Source organism: Fundulus heteroclitus, chromosome 20, assembly GCF_011125445.2.
Source record: "Fundulus heteroclitus isolate FHET01 chromosome 20, MU-UCD_Fhet_4.1, whole genome shotgun sequence".
NCBI classification, from domain to species: domain Eukaryota; kingdom Metazoa; phylum Chordata; class Actinopteri; order Cyprinodontiformes; family Fundulidae; genus Fundulus; species Fundulus heteroclitus.
This window is the reverse complement of record NC_046380.1, coordinates 6510807-6533665: the sequence shown is the minus strand read 5'-3', so window position 1 is coordinate 6533665 and position 22859 is coordinate 6510807. Positions and strand designations below refer to the sequence as shown.

At 40.5% G+C, this 22859-nt stretch overlaps 2 protein-coding genes across 2 annotated transcripts in view; one reads left to right on the top strand and one right to left on the bottom strand.

The window, feature by feature from the left end:
- Positions 1-22859, top strand: part of LOC118567308 (ladderlectin-like) — a 45284-nt gene that overhangs the window by 4781 nt on the left and 17644 nt on the right. The gene's annotated exons all lie outside the window — the stretch shown is intronic.
- LOC118567307 (zinc finger BED domain-containing protein 4-like) lies at positions 1923-3478 on the bottom strand. The gene is made up of 2 exons (XM_036152146.1): positions 2760-3478; positions 1923-2532 (listed from the first exon to the last, which is right to left on the bottom strand). Exons 1-2 carry the CDS (start codon positions 3419-3421, stop codon positions 2034-2036), a joined length of 1161 nt encoding a protein of 386 aa, XP_036008039.1. The 5' UTR covers positions 3422-3478; the 3' UTR covers positions 1923-2033.

The following is a 22859-nucleotide window of genomic DNA, read 5'->3' as shown; positions in this document are numbered from 1 at the left end:
ATAAGATGCTCAAAATCCAAACATCTAAGGAACAAAAACTGATCAATGAAATGTGGGTTATAACAGCAGTTTTTCACTTTTCCATTCAACTGCCTGTTCATCTTATAACCATAAGAAATTGGTTAATAGGCAAACACATTATGCGTTCATCCAAAGTTCACCACTACTACAGGAGGACTCACCTCAAATGTCACAAGCTAAGGCCCTTGATGGTAGATAGTTGTAAAATATCCATGGCAGAAAGAACAAAGTTAAAAGGATAAAAAAACAGTAATAAACAATCATACTTAAAAGCCATAAAAGTCAGATACAACCTGCCACAGAGACAATATAAACCACTAAGTCACATAAACTAGCTTTATTAAACAGCTAGTTCAATAACTGGCTTCTTTAATAAAGAGCAGCAGGGCCCAGCTCTTTCAAGAAAAACCTTTTTTAATCAATGAATTCATTACTGAACATAATCTTGATGTTATGTTGTTATACATGAATTTAATGAAGCACCTATTGTGATAGAGTCGACTCCTCCAAACTACAAAAAGCAAAGGAAACGTGGAGGAGTGGCAACATTGTTTTGTTATCCACCTAGGTGTAAAAAGGTATTTGTGGGCAAATTTTACTGTTGAGTGTTTGCTCTCCAGGTAAAGAGACCACAACAAGCTATGTATTTTAAAGTCTACAGGCCTCTAAGTCCAAATCAGACTCTTAAAATACTGTAATCGCCTCCTGTCATCAACATGGGCTGCATTGGTCCAGTTAAAATGAAGGTTGATTCTTCATGGAGAAATGCTCCATGCAGCACTTCTCCATGTAAATCTTCATGGAGAAGTGAAAAACGGAATGTGGAAAAGCTGAACACAGGTCGTGAAAGACTAGACTCCAAGTTCACTATGACATCTATAAAGAGAGACTTATATGTATAACTTACAACTGAAAAATGCAAGGAAACCTTTCTTGGAGTTTTCGTTATGGAAATATTGCACTTTCTATTATGGTGTGTTAGGTATATAGGCTGGAGTTTATTTTTCTACTGTCAATATTTTTTTCTTTGGTCAATATTTACTCTTGTATTTACCCTTATCTGCTACTCTTCCTGTTATTTTAGAACTAACTTTATATTAGACCGGTTTGCTTTTTTCTCATCGCTAAAAATTGTGTGTGTTTGCCACTGTCACATCCAATTTTCCTCATTGAGGGAAAATAAAGGAATTCTTATTCTTATTATTCCCAGCAAAAACATAAATAATCCTCACACCTTGTTTGCCACAATTGACAGGTTAACAAACCCTACAGTGTCTGTGGTGTCTTAACTCCATTCCAACAGCAATGAATTTGCTAACCTCTTTACTGAGAAAATCCAAAAGATTAGAGGGGCAGTCTGTATATCCATATCATGTTATGTTCTATGGTAGAATAAAAACGTTTTCAAACTCCTCCTGTCAAGTTTAGAAACAACAATAGAAAACTCTTGTTTTGCTGAAGCAGGAAATACGGAATTGCCTGTAATGTTTTTACAAAGACCTGGTGGCAAGGAAAACGATTAATGGTTTTGCTATTCAGTATAATTGTATAAGCATTTTCCCTGGAATAACACGAAGATCATTATTGGTTAGGACATCTGACCAAAATATTAGGGATGTGCCGATACCAGATTTCTTCAAACCAAGTACGATTACAAGTACTTCAACTTCAGTACTTGCCGATACCGAGTACCGATACGAGTACTATAAAGTGCCATTAACTCCTCAGAATTTATTTGAATTTTTTTTATTTTCATTTGGCTCAAACAGAAATACACTTGGTGTATTTTAATTGTATAGATCTGTCCTCTTGTTATATTTTAAGACATAGAACACCACTTTTAGTCTAACCAACACTGTTAAACATAGATTTTAACATTAACTGAATAGTTTTAACTTGTCACAGTTTTTACCTATATGCAAATTGAATATATAACTATGAAAACAAACTTTGAATGAGCAACTGATAAATTACATTATGCTTCTTGTAAAGCTTGTCTTTTAGGTCGGAACCTATTTTAAGAACGTGAGAGGCAAGTTTTTCTTGAGGAAAAGCAACATCTCTGCATTTGCTGCACTTAATCTGTTTCGATCTTCATTTATGATGTGTGAAACTGAGCTAAAAAGTCTCTCACTTTCTACACTGGTACATGGAGCTGAGAGGTACCTCTGGGATATTTTAGCCAAAGCAGGAAACCGCATTTTATTAACACCCCAGAACTGCAGTGGGTTTTCTTCTCGAGGAATTGTAGTCTCTCCAAGGTAGGTCTCTAACTGAATGGCAGCACCCACTGGGGTGGCATGGCTTTGTGAAGACGACTTTTGTTCTTCTGTTATCTCCTCAAACACTCTGTCCAGACTGCTGCTAGCTTGTGTCATACGAAGCCTTCTGGCAGGTGGCTCTTCCAGATTCTCCTTTGGCTCTCCTGTATTCACACTCTGCAACTCCACCTTCAGCATTTCTTTGGCATCTATGGCAATGTTGACGTTTGAGAAAAAACGATCTTTGTACCTACAACAGAAAAAAAATACATTTGCTTTTTATGGATAGGCTAGTCTTTAAATTGTAGGTGAAAAATGGTAAATCATATCATGTAACGTAAGGTAAGCTTATCGTGTATGTTAAATGCCATAAGTGTAATTGCATTATTCTAAATAAATGTTTAATTACGTTTTAGCTTAATTGGTTCTGTTTTGATCATATTCTAATATGCTAAACAGAAAAGGGCAGAGTTTTACCTTGGATCCAGTAGAGTTGCAATGCAGTAGAGGGGGATCTTCTCCATGTCAGTGAAGCGCCTCTTCACAGCTGCAGCTAAGGTCGACTTCATTGTTTTGATACCCTGATCTTCTTCAGTTTCTCTGTTCAGGATTCTCAGAAGCACAGTCACAGCAGGGATCACATCTGATGCCAATGCATCAGAGCAGCTTACTTTTCTTGTAAGCTCTTCAAACGGAGCCAGAACAACAACAGTTTTTTCCAAAAGTGCCCACTGGTGAGCGGCGAGATTCTCTGGAAGCTCGTGTTCAGATCCATATATTCCAAGAGCGCGCTTCTGCTCAATGAGAGACTGTAACATGTAAAATGTGCTGTTCCAGCGGGTCTGTACATCCTGTTGCAATCTTTTTGTTGGTTGGTTGAGCTGCAGCTGAATATCTTCCAGCCGGGAGTAAGCTAATGTGGAGTGTTTAAAATGTCTTACGATTTTCCGACCAATAGCGACAGCATCAGTCACACTCCTCTGGACCAGAAGCCCCTCGTTAACCACCAGCTGGAGTGTGTGCGCGAAACATGGAAGGCTCTGAAGTCCGGCATCCGTCATGGCTTTTATCATGTTTTTAGCATTATCACGTAGCACAACATGAATCAAAGTTTTGGGAACGCCCCACTTCCGGAGCATCTCATCAAACACATCCGCGATGGCTAAGCTAGTGTGTGATCCCCGAAAATGTTTTGCATGCAAGACAGTCCTCTGCAGGGTTAAATCTTTGTCAACCCATTGCGCAGTTAGGCTAATGAGTGACACCGGGCTAACGCTGCTCGTCCAGATATCAGTTGTCAAGCTTATCGCTGAAACGTCTTGCAAAAGGCTTTGGATGTGTCTCTTCACAAAGTCGTATAGTTTCGGCAGCTCCCGGTCAGTGATGTATTGCCGACTAGGAATTTCATACCTCGGCTCCAGCACACTCAGAAGACGTCGGAATCCAATATTTTCAACGACGGATAATGGCTGGTCATCGAGGGCAATGTATTGGGTAAGAGCTTCTGTTATCTTCATTGCGTGTGGACTGTCTCTGGACATCTTCTCCCGCTTCTTCAGCGTTTGCGGCAATGTTGGTTGTTGCAGTTTCCCACCGCCATGAGAGAACTCCTTGTGTTCTGCGTCGTGTTGCGTTTTAAGATGTTTTATCAGGTTACTTGTGTTGTAACTGTTAGGGTTTGTTCCTCCTCTTGATAACTTTGATTGACATATTTTGCAAACAGCCTTACTTTTGTCGTCCTCGTTAACTTGAAAATATTTCCAAATAGCGGACATGGCTAACTCCTTCACCCTTTTTGTGTTTGCTCCCTCCTCCTTCTCTATGCTCTTGACGTCACACTGCGTTCTTCTTCGCTGTTTTGTCTTCTTCTTCTTCTGCGTTCTTCTTCGCTGTTTTGTCTTCTTCTTCGTCTAGTATCTGATCGCAAACTAATGCTTTCTGTTAAAGAGAAAAGTATGCTAGTATCCGGTCCTATAGTATCGGAACACATTTACGGATACAAGTACGAGTACAAACACGTGGTATCGGGCCAGATGCCGATACCAGTATCGGCATCGGTGCATCCCTACAAAATATTCCACATAGACATGAAAATTGATGAACATTTGTTTGATTGTATATGTGTGAAGATGTATGAATAAATATACCCCATCTGGCTGATGGCTTACCTTCTACAGTATGTATTTTTGCATTTTACGGGACCCACTAGAACACAGGGACAAGTAAAAGTAAGGTACAAGAATATTCTACAAAATGGTAGTCTTTAATTATTATACTGTATTTTAAAAAGCCACTTTTTCCTCTTTGTAATACACAATGGTTTTAGAGATTTTTTATCTTGAAAGTGCTGCACTTTGCTAATAAAAAGCACTTGTTTATTATTAAGGAATTTAGTTTTATCCACACTGGAGGCTATACATTCTAAGGTGGTGGTGTTGGTCGCTTTTATTCTTTGGAGGATGCTTTATTTACTGGATACAGGGAAACTGGTCAGAGTAGAAAAGGGACTTTGATTGAGCTAAATGCAGCGCAATCCTTGAAGAAAATCTGACAAAAGACTCAGCATACTGATAGAGCAAAGATGGAACAGTTTTACCTATGTTAGACCGTTCCTACTACAGTAACTTAAACCATTTTTCTTAAATGCTGTTTAAAATGAAATAAGAGTTATATTCTTTGGTGTTCTGACCGATGAAATCAGCAAACAGCTCAGACTCAGACTCAGCCATACTTTAATGATCCCAAAGGGAAATTACTTTTGTTACATGCTCCAGAATACACAGATTGTTATATATTTACAATATTTCACATTTCAAAGGTATTACCATATCACAATAGTCATATCACTTCACTTGGGAATCCCAGTGAAGTGATGGTGACTTGTGCACCATCACTCTTTAATTTTCAAGGAAACCCTGAAAGAAAGACAAGGGTTGGCGTTCAAAGTTACTGCAGGGCTTTCATTGAACGGGATTAAATAAAAAGACACATTTACTGCAAGCAACCGGGGAAAAAAACGCCTTTGCTAGCATGCCGTAAAATCCTAAAACTCGCCTGATAAGCTTTGATCTTATTTTACTCCCGCCGATGTGCTGATTGCAAAAGGGGTATTCTGTCGCGTCATGCTGCAGGTCGTCTCATCGGCCGACAAATGTAAGCTTGAGCCCGGCTCAAGCTTACATTTCGGCCGTGTAAGACACTATGAACGGTCGCGTCCACTGACCCGCTTTTAGCTAAGACCCTGCTGTTTGCTTAGAGGGCAGAAAGGACTGAAGAGAAAACTTATCGTGCCGTTGTGTGGTAATTGGTAAAATCTGTTTATCGTCATCAACCACAGCCCTTTAGTGTCAAGAGACAGGTTTTAATGCTAAAGAGCAAAGTTCTCCATGGGAGGGGGGGGGGGGGGGGGGGTGACAGGTGTCATAAATCAAGTAATGATTCAGAGGTATAAATAAAGATGCATACCCACTTTTCATATTTTATGTACAAAAAAACATGCAAAACAACAAAAAACTAATTAAAAAAATAAAACAATAGCATTTATTTTACTTACATATTTATTTTATAAACATAAGCAACACACATCTAAAAATAGGGTAGGTAAAATTATTCAATTAAATAAATAAATATATGCCAAGCAAAAAGAAAACAGAATAGGGTCTTATTGTGGATGTTTATTAGTAACGAGAAAATATACTAGATATTTAATTTTTCCATTACAGTGCATATATTAGTTGGTATTTTTACCTTTCTAAATTATTCCTCAGCAGTTGAAGTATAAATGACTGCATGATAAAAACTCCTTCACTAAAGGTGACTTTTTATTTTGCTTTCTTTTTTTAACGCTTATTTGTGAGAGTTACTTGACATTCTCTTGTAAAATGTTTGTGGTTATGCTCTCCCACACAAGAAATTATGATTCTAAATCAAAGAAAACTAGTAAGCTGATCTAATTTGTAAAACAGCAAAACCATCTTTAAAGGAGCTATAAGTAATACTGACCACTTGTAGCTCTAGTTGGTACTATTAGATTACTGTGATTGCTTATCAATCACAGCAAACGGTGTGTTGCTGTTGTGAATTTTTACTTTTAGAGAAAAGGTATATCGTGTTTTATTTCAGGTCTGCTTCTCCTACTGGCTTCCATGTTATCAGACTGCTGCTCTTTTGACATAATAAAATACCAAATGCTGCTCTCTGTTTTGGGAACTCTGGAAACTTTCATACGACTGGCTCAGGAACCAGGGAGTAAACACGGCCTACACTCTGAACCGAAGTAGTTCTGGACAGTAGCTCTAGGTTTGACAGGAGAAAAACTTGACAAAGACGTTGTTGATGGAGTGAACTGATTGTTTATAGGGAATGTTACTTCTATCCCAGGTGACAAATGAGAATGATAATGGTAGATTTTACAGTAGATATATTACTTATAGCTCCTTTAAATGATCTGGCTACATCTCTTCCACTTTCTTAAACCAGACAAACATCAGTAAACTCTTGGACAATTCTTTGAAATCAAGGATTTCATGAGTACAAAACATATAAGTTATGTGTTATGCTTGGATGCTCTTCATATGAAAAGGCAAGAGTTTTCAGCAAATAGATGCTTGTCAAATATTAAAAAAAAAATCAGATAAGAGGCAGGGTGCACCCTGGGCAGTCGGCAGTCCATCAGAGATGTCTAGAATCCTTCTGCTGTGAAAAAACTGAACCTGTTGTTATGATGATGATGATGTGAAAGTTCATGGAATGTGAAATACCTTAATGAACAAACTACATGCATTCAAACTATTACCTGATGTGTTTTTTTTTTCATTGTGTGGTCTTCAGTGGATCTTGAAACCTGTCATGGAGCATGGAACTAACAACACATCTAAGTCAACATTATATTTGTGCCTAAACTTACAGAACTACAGCCAAAATGCCAAACTGAAGAGGTTCTATAGAGTCCTGTCCACCAACAGCAATGGAGAGAAAGAATTCATCTCCTCTATGGAAGGTAGAATTGTTTGGATCACACTTCAATTTGAGCACTTTCATGAGCCGCACTTGAAGATTTAGTATATTGCTATTGTTGTACATGTAATGGTGAAGGGTGATATGTGTTTTGTTAGTTATATATTTGTCCTGTCAATCCTGGGTATGATATTTAATACTAACTTGTTATATACATTACTGTGTTGTCAGGTAATATTTGTATTAAATTCAAGTATAACTTCATAACTTTTTCATTTTACTGTACTTCACATCATTCAATATAAACATAAACCAATCAATGAAAAAAAAATTCCTTATGAAAAAAACAGTTATGTACAATTCTCTATACAGATAGGTGCCCACCAGATAGAGCCATCATCTCACAATGAAATGCAAAACTTGTGAGAGAGTTTCATATTATATATATATATATATATATATATATATATATATATATATATATATATATATATATATATATATATTAGGGCTGGGCAACGATTAAAATTTTTAATCGCGATTAATCGCATAATTTGCCCGATTAATCATGATTAATCGCATTGTATGCGCAAACTCCAAGAATGAATTCAAAAGTAGTGTAAAGAGCACTTTTATTTTAATGTTCTGCTGCCATATGAACAAAAGTGTTGTAACATTTGTAGCACTTATCTTATTTTATACTGGATATTTTCAACCCATCTATTGAATTTAGTGCACTAGTTGATCTTTTTTTCATAAGAGAACAGCAGCACTGCAGCCAAAATATGGCCTTTTTTGACCTGCTGTATATTAGCCAGTCCCTAAGCTTGATGTATCATGAAACTGTTGACCTTTTGGGTTTTGTGGTTTTTATTTTATTATTACAATTAAATAATAATAATAATAATAATAACAATAATGTTATGTTCAGTGTTTTTTCGCTAATCCACCTCTTATATATTTCAATCCTTATGTAATTTTGTCTGTGTTGTGTGCACCTGCCTGTTGCTTTAATCCTATAAATTTCCCCGTCGTGGGATAAATAAAGGATTAGCTAATGTTATCTTATCTTAAATAACACTTTTTAATATATGTACTGGGTTCTTTCAAGGTCTTAATTACATGTTATGTGTGGGCTCCAGTAACATATGATAGATAATATCTACTTTGAAAGTTAACATGAACTGCTGCTGAAGATGAGCTCTGATCTACCTGGATGTTCCATGGAGGACTGAAACGCCTCAGTCAGAGACGTCTGTGGGTCTGTCGGGGCAATGACAGAAGTTTCGTTTCCTCTCTCCGTTTCTGTGGCTCGACGTTTTCATGTTTTTTTACGTGCTTAGATAAATTTGTTGTGTTTCCACTGAAATGAACCGGCTTTTTACAAAAACATACAGCTTGATTTCATTTACGGTATTAAAATAAAGCCAAACGGTGCTACTTCCCCTGTTCATGTTTTTTCGCTGCTGCGGTCTCTCTCAGCTGTTTGTGTGTTAAGTTTGTGTGAGAACTGAGTGGGCGGGCCAGGCTGAGCCTGCGTGCTGATTGGCTGGCGCCGCTGAGCCATGTACGAGAGGGGAGGGGGAGCGGGAGAGTGCTGCCGTGCTGACTGACACTGACTGAAAGCATGTGAGCAACATGCGTTAATGCGCTATAAAATAAATATCGCCGTTAATAGTCTAATGAATAACGCGAAATTAACGCGTTAACTTGCCCAGCCCTAATATATATATATATATATATATATATATATATGTATATATATATACAGGACTGTCTCAGAAAATTAGAATATTGTGATAAAGTTCTTTATTTTCTGTAATGCAATTAAAAAACATGAAATGTCATACATTCTGGATTCATTACAAATCAACTGAAATATCGCAAGCCTTTTATTGTTTTAATATCGCTGATTATGGCGTACAGCTGAAGAAAACTTAAAAATCCTATCTCAAAATATTAGAATATTGTGAAAAAGTATACTAGTAGGCTATTCAACTAATCACTTGAATCGTCTAATTAACTTGAAACACGGCAGGGTTTCCTGAGCCTTGAAAAACACTCAGCTTGGTTCAGTAAACTAAATCACAAGTATGGTAGTGGTTAAGAGACGACATAAGATTCTCACAGTAACTGGTGTACTGACCATGGCATTACTGTCCTTGATTGGCCTGCCAATTCCCCTGACCTGAACCCCAAGTGCGAGCGCACTTGGACCACCTAGTGGCTGAGGAAGGGACAGAATTGTGGAACACCATTTTTTTTTAATGTTCAATAAAAGACGAAACAAATAATGCTTTGTTCCTGTCGTTTTATTTAAACAATTATTTATAAAGAAATGTCAGAAAGTCATCTTTTGCCTGCAGTAAGAGATAGTTATGTAAAGTCAGCAATACTACTATATGTAAAATGGTGTATTAGAATTTACTCTGAAGGTCCTTTTGAAGCAACTCGATCTCTAGCGCAATGTTTCTCTTTTTCACGTTGTGGAGTTCAATTTCTCCTCTTAATTTGTATTTTTTTCTGGTCAAAATACTTTTTCTTTTGTTGAAGATGCCGTTAATATAGGGAACAGATGACACCTTGAGTCATTTTGTGAAAAAAAAGAAAAAAGAAAAAGGGTTAAAAATGTCAAAGTAAAAAGAACCCGATTTTTTTCAGCCTTCTTATTGGTGGCTGTTAAAAACAGACAAACACATAATTTAACAGTGGCTTTTAAAAAAGAGGAAGAAGTTGCTTTTTAAAATACAGTATAATAATTAAAGGCTATCATTTTGTAGAATATTCTTGTACTTCACTTTTTTCCCCATGTTCTAGTGGCTCCCATGGAGGCTCTGACATAAAAGAACAAAGTACTTATGAAATTATTAAAATGCAAAATTACATACTGTAGAAAGTGATAGAATCATCTAACATGGACAGTATTTATAATTGAATTTGTCTGCTGCTGTTTGCCAGCCCTCTCTCCTGGTTTTAGCAGACTTTGAGGTTTTCCCTGTCGTTTTAATTGACTCAAATTCGGCATAACCTTCCATTAAAAGCTTGTGTTCTGCTGGGAAAAAAACTGTGGGCGTTCTTTGGCCATGCTGAACAGCCAATAGCAGCACTGCTGATCATTGTTTCTACTATGGATACATTTCCCCTTTTAAACAAACGCATGAACGCGCAGTTGTCTCAGATAACTCAATCCAGTGATACTAATCGTAAACAACAGGTGTGTTCGAAGAACCCAATTAGCCGGATCACGATTAGCCGGATGAAATCATCTTGGATGTCTCATTTGATCTTGGATGTTTTAAGCAACGTACGAAGAACGGACCCCTGGGGTCCGTTCTTCGTACGTCACTAACTCGGTTAGCTGGATTTGATTGTTATCGATTTGGCATGATCTTGGATTGTTTGGCTCTTCGACACTCCATTTGTGTGTTGGCGGACGCAAACAGAGAAACCGACGAGTTCTCCACGTATTTTTCTTCTTTAGATAACGTATCACAAGATTGTTTTAAGAGTAAGTTCATGGTTGATGGTATCAGATTGCCAGATCCACACAGCAAAAGCCTGAAGGGACAGAGCGAGTCTGTGAAATGCTGCCAAGTGTTCCGTACCACGACATACAGCTGCCTTATAAACACGGCAGGCCAGTACACACGAGAGAACATGAAAGCCCCTGAAACCACTGGACGGCTACAATTATTTTATATCGGGAAAAAGGCTCCAGCAACGCCCGCGACGCCATGAGGGATTAAGAGGTCAGAAAATGGATGGATGTTCGGACATGTTTGTGTAACAGCACAAAGCGGCGTCGGACACAGACCGCGTCTCAGCAGAGAGGAAGACCCGCCCGGTAGGTTAAAAAAAACATTGTTCACTACGGATTATTTTGGTGTTTTTGTCTTGTTAAAATGGGTGGGGGTGTCGGCGACATTGCAGCGTAAACACAGACGTACTAGCGCCCGTGAACGGGCGGAGGGGAGGTGGCGATCGCAACACGGGCCGGAGAAGCGGCCCGTGTAGTGTTTACGCAGCAGCCGCTGGCCGCTGCTGCCGCTGTCTGAAGCAGCAGCAGCGGCTGCTGCTTCAGACAGCGGCAGCGGCTGCTGCTGCTGCCACTTCTCCGGCCCGTGTAGCGATCGCCACCTCCCCTCCGCCGCGATTTAAGTAGAACAATGACTAGAGCAGAATTAAGTTGTATTTACCGGAGATGAAATGTAGACTGCTAATTATGTCGTAGTATGATGGCTCCCCCAGTCCATTGGGAGTGTCTGCCTGCTCTCTTTTCATTGAAAATATTCAATGAAAATATTCGTCCTTCCTCCTTCGATAAACGACAGAAACGTACATCCTACGATTTGGAATGCCTCTGTGTGCAACCGGGAGCACAACAAGTCGTAGGCATTGTTTAGATTCCAAAAATAAACGAACTAAAAGTACGCTCTAAATCACCCGTTTTGACATGTAGTAGACGAGAACAGTACTGTTTTTTGCCTACCAGCGGGACCCGGATGTAGCGCTGACGTCATGCGTGAACTACCCTATTCATTCACCTCCTGACAATGGTGAACTATGTTAGTAGCTACAGCTGCCCTGGGCAGGCTGACAGAGGTGAGGCTGCCATCCATCGATGCCACCTGGCCATCTGACCACCGGCAGCAGGCAATTTGGGTGAAGTGTCTTGCCCAAGGAGACAACGACTGATACAGTTGGAGCGGGGGATCAAACCGGCAACCCGGCAATTGCATGATGAACTCCCTAACTCCTGTGCAATGGTTGCCACTTATACATACACAGAATAGGTATATGCTGTTTTATTTATGGTCTGTTTCTCTTACTGCCGTTCGTGTTTGCAGGCTGCTGTTCATTTGCCAACATAAAATACCAAATGCTGCGCTCTGTTTTGGAGACCCTGGGACCTCTCATATGATTGGGTAAGGTTTGAAATGAAAAAAAAAATTGACAAATACATTGTTGATGGAGAGGTCCAAAAAGATTATTTTACTTCCATCCCTGGTGACAAATGATTGATTTTACAGTAACTATCTTACTCAACTAAATTATGGACAGAATGCTTTAATCATCCCAGAGGTTCTAAAAGTAGAATGGGAGGCAGATCTTTTAGGTATCAAGCTCCTTTAGTGTAGAACCAACTCCCAGTTTTGGTCCGTGAGGTGCTAGGCTTAAAGCTTTCCTTTTTGACAAATATTCTAGTTAGAATGGCTTAGGTTATCCTGAGCTACTTTGTTGTTATGCTGCTCTAAGCTTAGGCTGTTGGAGAACATAATAACCAGTTTCCCTCACTCTGCTACAGTCTCCTACTAATTTCCAATTTTGTATTGTTTTGACTGTTATTTCAGCTTTTAACTTTATGTTTTCTCCATTTTTTTCTCTTCATAGTTGGTGTTCTGCTTAGCTGTGACACCATCCTGGAGAGGAGGCATCAGCTGAGCTACTGCTGCCACCAACTTGTGTTCTCCTATAGATGATCCACTTAGGCCTGTCTTTCAGTGCCCTTTTTCTCTCATAGTCTTCTCTTATCTCCAGTGAGTCATGGCAGATGCCCATTCAAAAAAATAAAGCCTGTGTTATCAGTGTTCTGTCAGTTCATGATTACTTTGTGTTTATCCGTCACATAAAATGTCACTGAACTACCTGAATGATTGTGGTTTTAGAACAATACTGCTGCAAAGTTAATGGGCTATTGAATACTTTTACAATATTTTTGTTCAGCTTTATTATGCCATTAACTGCTTATAACATGCTGGCTACTGGTTAATGTATAGCCAGAGACTAATTGTATGCAGTAGATTCACTAACGTTATTCAGTAATTATTCAGCAAACTTAATCTTTGCAGTGAAATGATGCAAAGCCTAATGTAACAATGAATGCCCACTTACTCCTTCTAATTTCTGCAATTAAAAAGGTTTTCAGGAGAAACACAATGAAAAAGTTCTTGATCAATGATGCCCCCCATATTTAAAACCAAGAGTAGATTGGATTAGGGCTTGTCAGAGTTCAGGTGTGATTTGGGTTTTTATTTACTATTTTTCAGTTCTTCCTCCTGTCTGGGTTTAGTTAGGTTTTGGCTTTTGTTTTGGTTAGTTCAATTTCCTCCTACCACTCCCACTCAGCCTTCCCTTCCACTGCAGTTAGTCACACCTGCCAGCCACTAATTAGCCAGACTCACTTCACCTGCCAGCCTCCCTACTTAAGCCTCACTCTGCTGTCACTCCTTTGCCGGTCCGTCATCATTCCACACCCTCTCCATGCCAGTCCTCGGTTTTTGACTTGGAAGATTTGTTTTGCTTTCTCGTTTAAGGTCAGTCCTGCCAGTCTCTCTGAATGACTTTGTACTATGCTGCTTGTTCCTGGAGAAGCTCTATTTTTTGTCCTGGTGTCTCCTGAGAACTTCTAACCTGACTAGCCACTCTGGGAAAGCTCTGCTCTGTACCCTGGTGTCTCCAGAGAACTGCTAACCTGACTAGCCGCCCTGGAGAAGTTCTGCTCTGTGGCCTGGTGTTGCTACGAGGCCTGCTAGCCGAGCAGTACTGGGGACTATCTCTCTCTGGACCATCAGCTCCTGCCATCATCTACATCCCTGTTCCCGTGCAGTCCAGTCTCTCTGGTTTTATCATCAAACATCTCATTCAATAAACTCACAAAAATTCCTACCTCTGTGTGTAGTGTGTTCGGGTCATCAGAACAAAACATGACAGGGCTATTGCCTTTTTGTTCCACGGAAACCATTATTTATACAGAGCTTTCATCTAATCAGTTCATAAAATAACTAAATTCTGCACTGATTTACTGAGAAAATACCAGAATACACAAGATCTAATCAGAACATGTGAAGTTCATGGAATAAATGTCATAAGTTTTGATGGTGCTATTACTGGGGTAGTTTCCATAATTCAAACTGGATGAGTTATGAAGGATCTTCTGTTTTTTTTAAATTATTATTCTCAAAACATTTTTTCACATGATGTCGTCATGTTTTAACGAGTCACAGTAATCTCCATTTGCATTATATTAGTTGAATTTAAATTACTAGCACCATGTAAAACAGATCAGATTAGGTAAATATATGACAACTTACTAACTTCAATCAGAACAAAAGACTAAGAGTACAGCACTACCAGAAATAAGAAAATAAAGTCAAAAGAGTGTTTAGATATACAATACAACAATGTAGCTGGTCAGGTATGTGAATTGAAAGCTTTTAGTTTTACAATTCGATTTTCCAAAATATGATTGTGGTATATAGTAGGCCAGGCCTATGAAAATATAAATAATTAAATCTATTATTTATTAGGCTATCATTAATAAAAATAAATAAATTTGAATCCTAATTATTGGAAAAATCAAGCTCGAATTCAACACGATCAATAGACATAGGTCTATTCATCTTACTATTATTCACAGTTCTGTTCTAAAAACATCGTAACTTTTCTTCACGAACAAAGTCAAATTTTTATGATAAAAATACAGGGTTTGAATTTTTAATTACATGTTGAATTTATTTCAGTCATATCGCTGTCGAAATCTCTTATCTCACAGTTTAATTTCACTTGCACTCATTACAAACACAATATCATATCATCGGCGAGGATTCTAGAAACGAACACATTGTCGTATACAAACCTGGCGAAGTCGCCCATGACTTTTTGGAAGGTGATCCACGCAGCCAAGAATCCAGCGTAGACCTACTATGTTTCGTTTTCCTGCTCGCCATTTTGGCAGAATCAGTGATCACGTGCTGTCACGACTAATCAGAGCACACGGAACAAATTATGTGTGTGTCAACAAATCAGAATTCGCCTTACAATGGCGACTACATTCCAAGATGGCAGCGCCCGTCGATGTTGATATCTGGTCTGTGTTTTGATCGGAAGACTAGCATCTCGGTTGGAACAAGGAACCCAATCACTCGTTAATGTTGCTCTCAGTGGAGACAGATGCTAAGGTGATTTTTGGGATGTATAATCGGGGAAATGTAGGCGGCGGCAAGAGCTGCTGTAGACGGCGATTTGCCACCGTTGACCGGCTACTTATGACCGCCCTGCTTAGTAAGCCACTCTAACTATAAGCTTTGTCAAAAAGTTCTTCTAGGTTGTGGACATGCAGACGGATCAGCTCACCGGCGTCCTTGGTAGAGAGAAAAAAGGCGGAAATGTTTTTTTTATTTTGGATATTTCTCACCAAAATGTCAGAAATATTTATTTCACTTTGACACAGACTTCTGGACAGAAGATTACATCTGATCATGATTATGTTGTTGTCAATATTTAGGTAAATTTCACTTAGCAAACCGGTTGACTACATGTTTTTCAAAAACATCGGAGAACCCTTGTCAAATTATGTTTTATCTGTTTGCTAGATCTAAATATTTTAAGGGACACTGTACTTATTGTACTTTTTTTAAATCTCTGTGGCTGACTCCTTTTGTGCCAACAATGTACTCAGTGTGCTTCAGTCTGAAGGACTGTAAGTAGTAAAAATATTTTACACTCCAATTTGCCAGTTCTAGCAAGAATTCCAATGAATCTAAGGAGAACAAAAATATGCAGTACAGAAATCTTAATATTTTGGTTGAACTTGTAAATAGGACAAAGTAAATATTCCCCCTGCCTACCACTGGAGACCTAACCTGACTCATGCCAGACGTATGTTGCTCCGCTTAGCTCCACTCACATACATCTGGGACATCGCCCATTGAAAGTGATTTCTCCAACTAATTTTATGGTACGGCCAATCAGGACGCAGGGCTGGAGTTTCATAGATGTGACGTAGTGGAGACGCGACCATGACGTGAGACTGTTTTGATAGCAATGGCGGCTCGTCGAAGAAGCAAGCGTTAACATTGATGCTGCTATTTCTTCCGTGTTGTCCAATCTACCTGATATTTTTTCATTAAAAGAACATCAGAGAACGACTCTGAAGGCTTTTGTTGGTGGAAACCATGTTTTCGCCCTTCTCCCGACCGGATTTGGCAAGTTCCCGCGGTTAGCGGGAACCATATTAGAAAGCCTTTAGTCCTCAACGCAGTCGGCCCGGGATCGACTCTAACCCGCGGCGCTTTGCAGCCTGTCTTCCCCCCTCTTCCTGTCAGCTCACTGTCAATAAAATGCAGTCGCTCTCACAGCGTCACGGGTTGGCTTTGGTGTGAGTGGTTGAAATAGCACGTCGATAAAGATGACAGACAAGTGGCTTATCCAATCATATGCAAGAATTTTTGATAAGGCCCAGCCTTCAATAAAGGCAATTCCTATGGCGGTGTCCCAGATGTATGTGAGTGAAGCAAGGCGGAGCCACATGCGTCTGGCTTGAGTCAGGTTACTGGAGACCGGCATACTACTTTGTATTACATTTTCAACACAGTTGGAGGAACATGGATGGGGGACACCTGGTGGTACCAACAGATAAACAAAATAAGAAGAAAAATTAAAAAATCAAAACACAAATGTAATCAAATTATTGATACCCTCAAATCAAATCAACCCAAATGCAACAGGCTAACACATTAACAAGCTGCTGGTCGAAACATATTGTGACCTCTGAGTTTTGTTTCTTCTTACTGTGGCTTTGTACGGTAAAATCTCTCTGAACAGTCATTTTCTGTTGCTTGCTCTCTCCCACACTTTGCACTACAGGAAAAATGATTTGTTTCTCTCTGTTTTCTCATTTCTCTTCTGCATGTGCTGGAGAAAGAAAAATGCCAAAGAAGACTATTCTCTATTTTTTCTCCTCCTGCTGTCTTTTCTTTTTTTTTAGATTCATTAATCTTCAAGAAGCCTAAGTAGAAAAATGGTGCTCTGCAAGTGCTGCACAATTAGTATTTCATGTTGGTCAACAAGGGATAATGCCTTAAAGTTGTGGGATTAAATGCTGCAGTGGCACACTGATATATGGCACTCAAACAGGGACCCTGGATTGGCTGTACTTTCTCTCTGTTCTTACAGTCAAATAAGACAGTAGGAAACCATAAGCTCTTCAACAACATGGAAATGGCAATTTCAATATTAAGTTGTCCCTAAGTCATAGAAATGGGTAAAAAGTAAAAATCATGTTTTCTTTGTTAGAGACTCTCAGTTTATTTCAGAGTATTAAATTGCATTGTGCTACACATGTATTGTTCAGAAATGAATTACATTAATTAATACATTTACAATTTCTGAATTCTAAATGTAAAGAAAACTTCTATGTTTTTTTTAAAAAACATAAAAATCTGAATAGCCAAATCAAATAAAAAAACAGCAAGTAACTAACTAAAACTGTTCTTGGAAAATAAAATAACACTTTCAGGCAAATTAAAACACTTGGATTTGGAGGTTGTACTGAATTACACAGAACGTAAATCAGTCTGCTAAGGTCATTCCCTCCGGCCCAAAACCGACCAGACCAATCACAGTGCGAGAGGCGGGACTTTAACATGCGTCACTCTCACGTACTACAAATAAAAAAGGACAGAGCCTGTCGCATGAAGTTTTTTGTGTCACATCTGTAGTTATGTGATTGGCTCTAACCTGATTACGCTGACACTGTTAGTCCCGCCTTTGAAATCAAGTTCTACCAGCTCCTTACCAGAGGGAGTTGTGTTGAACTTTAGTGAATATTTCCAATGTTAGCTATTAGTCAACCTTTTCAATGCTATTGACATCACAGGTGCTATGTTGATGGTGATTGTTCAGTGTTGGATCCAGTAGGATTTCAATCAACTGGGCATTAATTACACATTGCTACCTCCACAATGAATTTTTTTTACTGCCTATTCTCATCTGTTTTCTTTTTTTTTGTGTTTAGGACTAGTTTATCATCTGGGCCGAAGCTACTTCAAGGCCCTCAGATGCATGGTATTCGTACACTCATTGCTAACAGGCTAGCCATCGTTAGCAGGCTAGCCACCATCTTGAGGCTGTTGGATCCAGTAGGATTTTAATCAACAGGGCCTCAATTACAAATTGCTACCTCTACAATTAATAATTTTTACTGCCTCTCACACTCATCTGTTTTCGTATTTTATTTTAGTAGTAGTAGTGTTTCCAGTAGTGTTATTAAACAGAATAATTGCTGTAACAGGGAATTATTGGTTTATAAACTCCATCTAGCTTAATCATGGAGATTTGAATCAGCAATAGACCAGTTTATTGTTATTATTTTGATGCGGGTTTTTCGCGCATGCGCGCCGGACTGGTAGGCAAAAGGCAAACACAATGGCGGACGCAAACAGAGAAACTGACGAGTTCTCCAGGTATTTTTCTTCTTTAGATAACGTATCACAAGATCGTTTTAAGAGTAAGTTGATGGTTGATGGTATCAGATTGCCAGATCCACACAGCAAAAGCCTGAAGGGACGGAGCGAGTCTGTGAAATGCTGGCCAAGTGTTCCGTACCGCGACATATACAGCTGCCTTATAAACACGCAGACCAGTACAGACGAGAGAGCATTAAAGCCATGAAACCACTGGACGGCTACAATTATTTTATATCGGGACATAGGCACCAGTAACGCCTGCGACCCCATGAGGGATTAAGCGGGTCAAAAAATGGATGGATGTTCAGACATGTTTGTGTAACAGCAGAAAGCGTAGTCAACAACAACAGAACAACATGCAACAACACAACATTTGAGCAGGCGTAGGGAGGGTCGGGGTCTTCTGCACACCCCCGTTCTCCGATGGCGGTAAGGAGTCTGGGGCCTGGAGGAGGTGCGGGCCACTGTGTCCGGGGTCTTGGCGGGGGGCTGCGGTGTGCAGTCAGCGGCTTGCCAGGTCTGGGGCTGATGCCTCTGCTCCCCCCAGGGGGCGGGGGGCAGGGATGGCAAGGGTATGGTGGGGGTTTATTAGGTATTTAGGGGGAGGGGGGGCTCTGGCCGGGTGGCTCGTGCGGGTCGTGTTCGGGGGGCGTCTGGTCTGGGGCCGGGGCCGGGGGTCGGGCACAAGCAGTCGTATAGTCGACTTGGGGTGACCAACCCCCCTTTGGTCAGTGTTGGATGTGAGTGTTATGTGGGAATGTGTGTACAGCGTCTTTTTTTTTTTTTTTTTTTTTTTTTTTTTTTTTCTGTGTGTGGTGAGTGGGGCACAAGGGAGGGATGGGGTGAATGAGTTTTTTTTTTTTTCCAGGTATGGGTGTGGTCCGCTCCCTCTCCCAAGAACATCTCAAGTCTCCGATAGGTGCGGAGCCCATCCCCCCACGTCCTGCCCTCCTCCACTTCGTTGGCGGGCGCCTTGGCCCCCTGGCGCATTGGTTGGCTTCGGGTTTGGGGCGGGTTCCCGGGCGTGCGCCGGCCCACTCCCGGCGGCCTCTTCGCGGGGCCTGGCCCCCCGGGGGGCGGCCGGGGCCCTCGTCGCGGGGGCGGGGCGCCCCTGGGGCCTCTGGCCCTCAGGGCCCATGGCCGGGACCACTTCAGCGGGGCTAGCTGCCGGCGGAGCCCACGGGCTCGTCTCCGCGGCTCTTGAGGGCGTCGGCATTGCGGTGGCTGGGGGATTTCCTCGGGGTCGTCTCTGCTCCTTCCTTGGGGGGGAGGTTGCAGATATCCTGTGTCGGCCCCTCCTGGGCGACCTGCTTTAGGGACCCCTTTGGGAGTCCGGGGTTACGGGTCCCCTGACGCCTGCCTCTGTGCTCGGGGAAGGTGGGTCTTCGGTTCTTCACAATCACTATCAAGCTATTTCTGGATAATCTTCACCTAAACTAGTGCACTTTCACATCTCCCACTGGTGCTGGGTCCCAGGTATTAAGTGTTCACTTATATACAGTAATCATATAATTTATTTATTTATTTTTTTATGTTTTTTCACTTTCATTTTTCAAATATCACATTACACATGTCAGCTTACATAATAATATATATGATTTAGCAATGGCATCTAGGTGTTATTCGAATGTATCTGTTGCTTTATGTCTGTTGGTTGTGCTGTTCTTTTTGTGTCTCTTTCCAGGTGATGGAGCAGACAGAGGACGTTTTATCATTCTCTTCCTTTTATCTCCTCTTTCTTTCACCTCTACTCTTTTTTTTTTCTTTTCTTTCACTTTTTGTTCTTCCTTTACTCTCCCATTGTCATGTCCATATAATTTGAAATTCTCCTTGCAGGAATCATAATAAAGCTATTTACAAGCATAAATCAAGTGGAGCACTATGGCGGAAGCTGTTTGCTCCACTTGTAAAAGCAAAATCTGTCGAGCTCTATCTGGCATTGAGATATCAATTCCTATTGCCATATTGCTAGACAGGACACTGGGGAAAAAAAAAGAAAAAAAAAAAAGAAAGCGTAGTCAGACACACAGCGCTTCAGCAGAGAGGAAGACCCGCCACCGGTAGGTTAAAAAAAACATTGTTCAGTAAGGATTATTAAGGTGTTTTAGTTTTATTAAAATGGGTGGAAGTGTTGGCGACGTTGCAGCGTAAACACAGACGTACTAGCGCCCGTAAACAGGGGCGTAATGCAGCCGCTGTCTGGTGAACATTATTGCACACTGATTGCACGAAGAAAACTAAAATGATGCGGTGTGCTGCTGCTGCAGCGCATCGACTCCACTTCTCCCGGCTCCGTCTAGCGATCGCCACCTCCCCTCCGCCGCTATTTAAGTAGATCAATGACCAGTGCAGAATTAAGTTGTATTTACCGGAGATGAAGCGTAGACTTCAAATTTTGTCGTAGTATGATGGCTCCCACAGTCCATTGGGATTGCCTGCCTGCATCCTTTTCATTGAAATTATCCATTTCTTTCTTTTTTCTTCTTTCTTCGTCCTTCGGTAAACGAAAGAAACGTACATCCAACGATTTGGAATGCCTCTGTGTGAAACCGGGAGCACAACAAGTCGTAGGCATTGTTTAGATTCCAAAAATAAGCGAACTAAAAGCACGCTCTAAATCACCCGTTTTGTCATGTAGTAGACGAGAACAGCTCTGTTTTTGCCTACCCTCGGGACCCGGATGTAGCGCTGACGTCACGCGTGAACTGGTCTATTGAGTGGTCTCTAGGAGTTGGCTTATGGTTAATGACCAATGATTAAAAGTCCAATTGCGATTATAATTAAGGTTATTAACGTTTACTGGGCAAGCCTAACTCAGTTCTACCACTGGTTACATACCCAATTTCCAGGTTAAATTAAGTTAATAATTGTTAATTAATAAGCCAATTGTTAGTGTAATCATTAAAGGCTAATAGTCCTTGATCACAGCCATTTGAAACAGTTTTTGCAGTGGCTATCCTTTGATTCTGAATGACAAATTAGAATTGCCAATTATAATTGTTAATAACATTCACAATCAAACAGGTAAACGCTCACAACATTCAGCATAACTCTCCAAGCTGAATGATGAATCGACCGCCAAAGTTTGGTTTTAACCAATCATGGTATCAAATAAAAATGTAAGCAGCAAGCGTATTGAGAAACCACAAGAAGGTAAGCTGGTCAAGTCCTTTCTTGCTGTTCTTCTTTCAAAGAAGAATTTGTGGATTCTGAGAAAACAGATGTGACAGCAGCAGCTACGTGTGTGTCCTCCTGTACTGCCATGTTTATGTTGGTTTGACTGTGGGCTCGGCAGCTCCTCCTTTCATCATAGTTGTTACATGCACTGGTGGCTGCATGTAGGATTTTTCCCCCATTTCAGGTTGCTGCAGAGCTCCGGCAGGTTAAGCAGGCCCAGCTGGTTTCACTCTGCCTCTTGATTAGCAGAGTATAAGGCTAGCTGGGAAACTGATGTTGGGGGCCTCTTGGCCAATTGGGCAGCATGTGTGCTGCAGCTTTATGGTGCTGTGTACGGTTACTTGTTGGTTGCTAGAGATATTGGTTCTGGTGGTTACTCTTGCCTTTCTTTCCTTTTAAGGTTCCCAGTTTCCCCTTTAAAATTTCTTCAGATTTGATTTGAACAACAAAACTTTGAACGTTACCCTATTGGTTTGTCTTGTCATTTTCCCTGGTTTATCCTTTGTTACAGCCCGTCCCCTCTCTAATACCCCTAGACAGTGGCGGCTGGCCAGTAGGGGGCGCTCGGGCGCCGCCCCCTTTAAATCGTTTAGATAATAAATGATTTCTGAACTGCAAAGTACTTAGAAATGTATTTATTAATACTGTGTGTCCAATAGACATGTTAGAATTTATTAAAATAGTAAATACATAATTCTATTTAATTGCTCACATTGTGCACACTTCCTCCTTTCCTATGTGCGGGGCGCCGGTCTAATGGGAGTGAATGTAGGCGCCGCCTACTTGGGCAAGCACGTGATCTGAGGCTGACTTTTAATTGGTTTTCTAGGCTTTTGCATAGGGGCGCACTGCTCTGCGTCCCGGACACACCTATTCTGTTGCGTCATTACTGGTAGAGTGTCAGTACTGGCTAATTTTTTTAAAAACATTGTGTGATTGGACAATCCCCGATTCGACTCAGCTCAGCTGCAGTTCGTTAGGTTGATTCACGGTTATGCTTGCAAAGTTGAGTAGTTTCAAAATGAGAGAAAATTCTGTTTTGTCTTTACAAAAAAAAATGCTTTTACAAAGCGTTCACTTGAAGAAAAAAAACAGGATAAAGGACCTTGGACCGGATCGTCTTAATTTACAAATTCAGCAGCAGGCAAGTGATCTCTCCACTCCATGGTTGGACATGTAGCAGTGTAGGTAGTAATCA

Coding starts and splice junctions, on each gene's coding strand:
- LOC118567307 (XM_036152146.1), bottom strand. CDS start 3,421: ATGCTCCGGAAGTGGGGCGTTCCCAAAACTTTGATTCATGTTGTGCTA. Junction 2,533..2,759: donor GCAACTCTACTGGATCCAAG/GTAAAACTCTGC, acceptor TTTCTGTTGTAG/GTACAAAGATCGTTTTTTCT.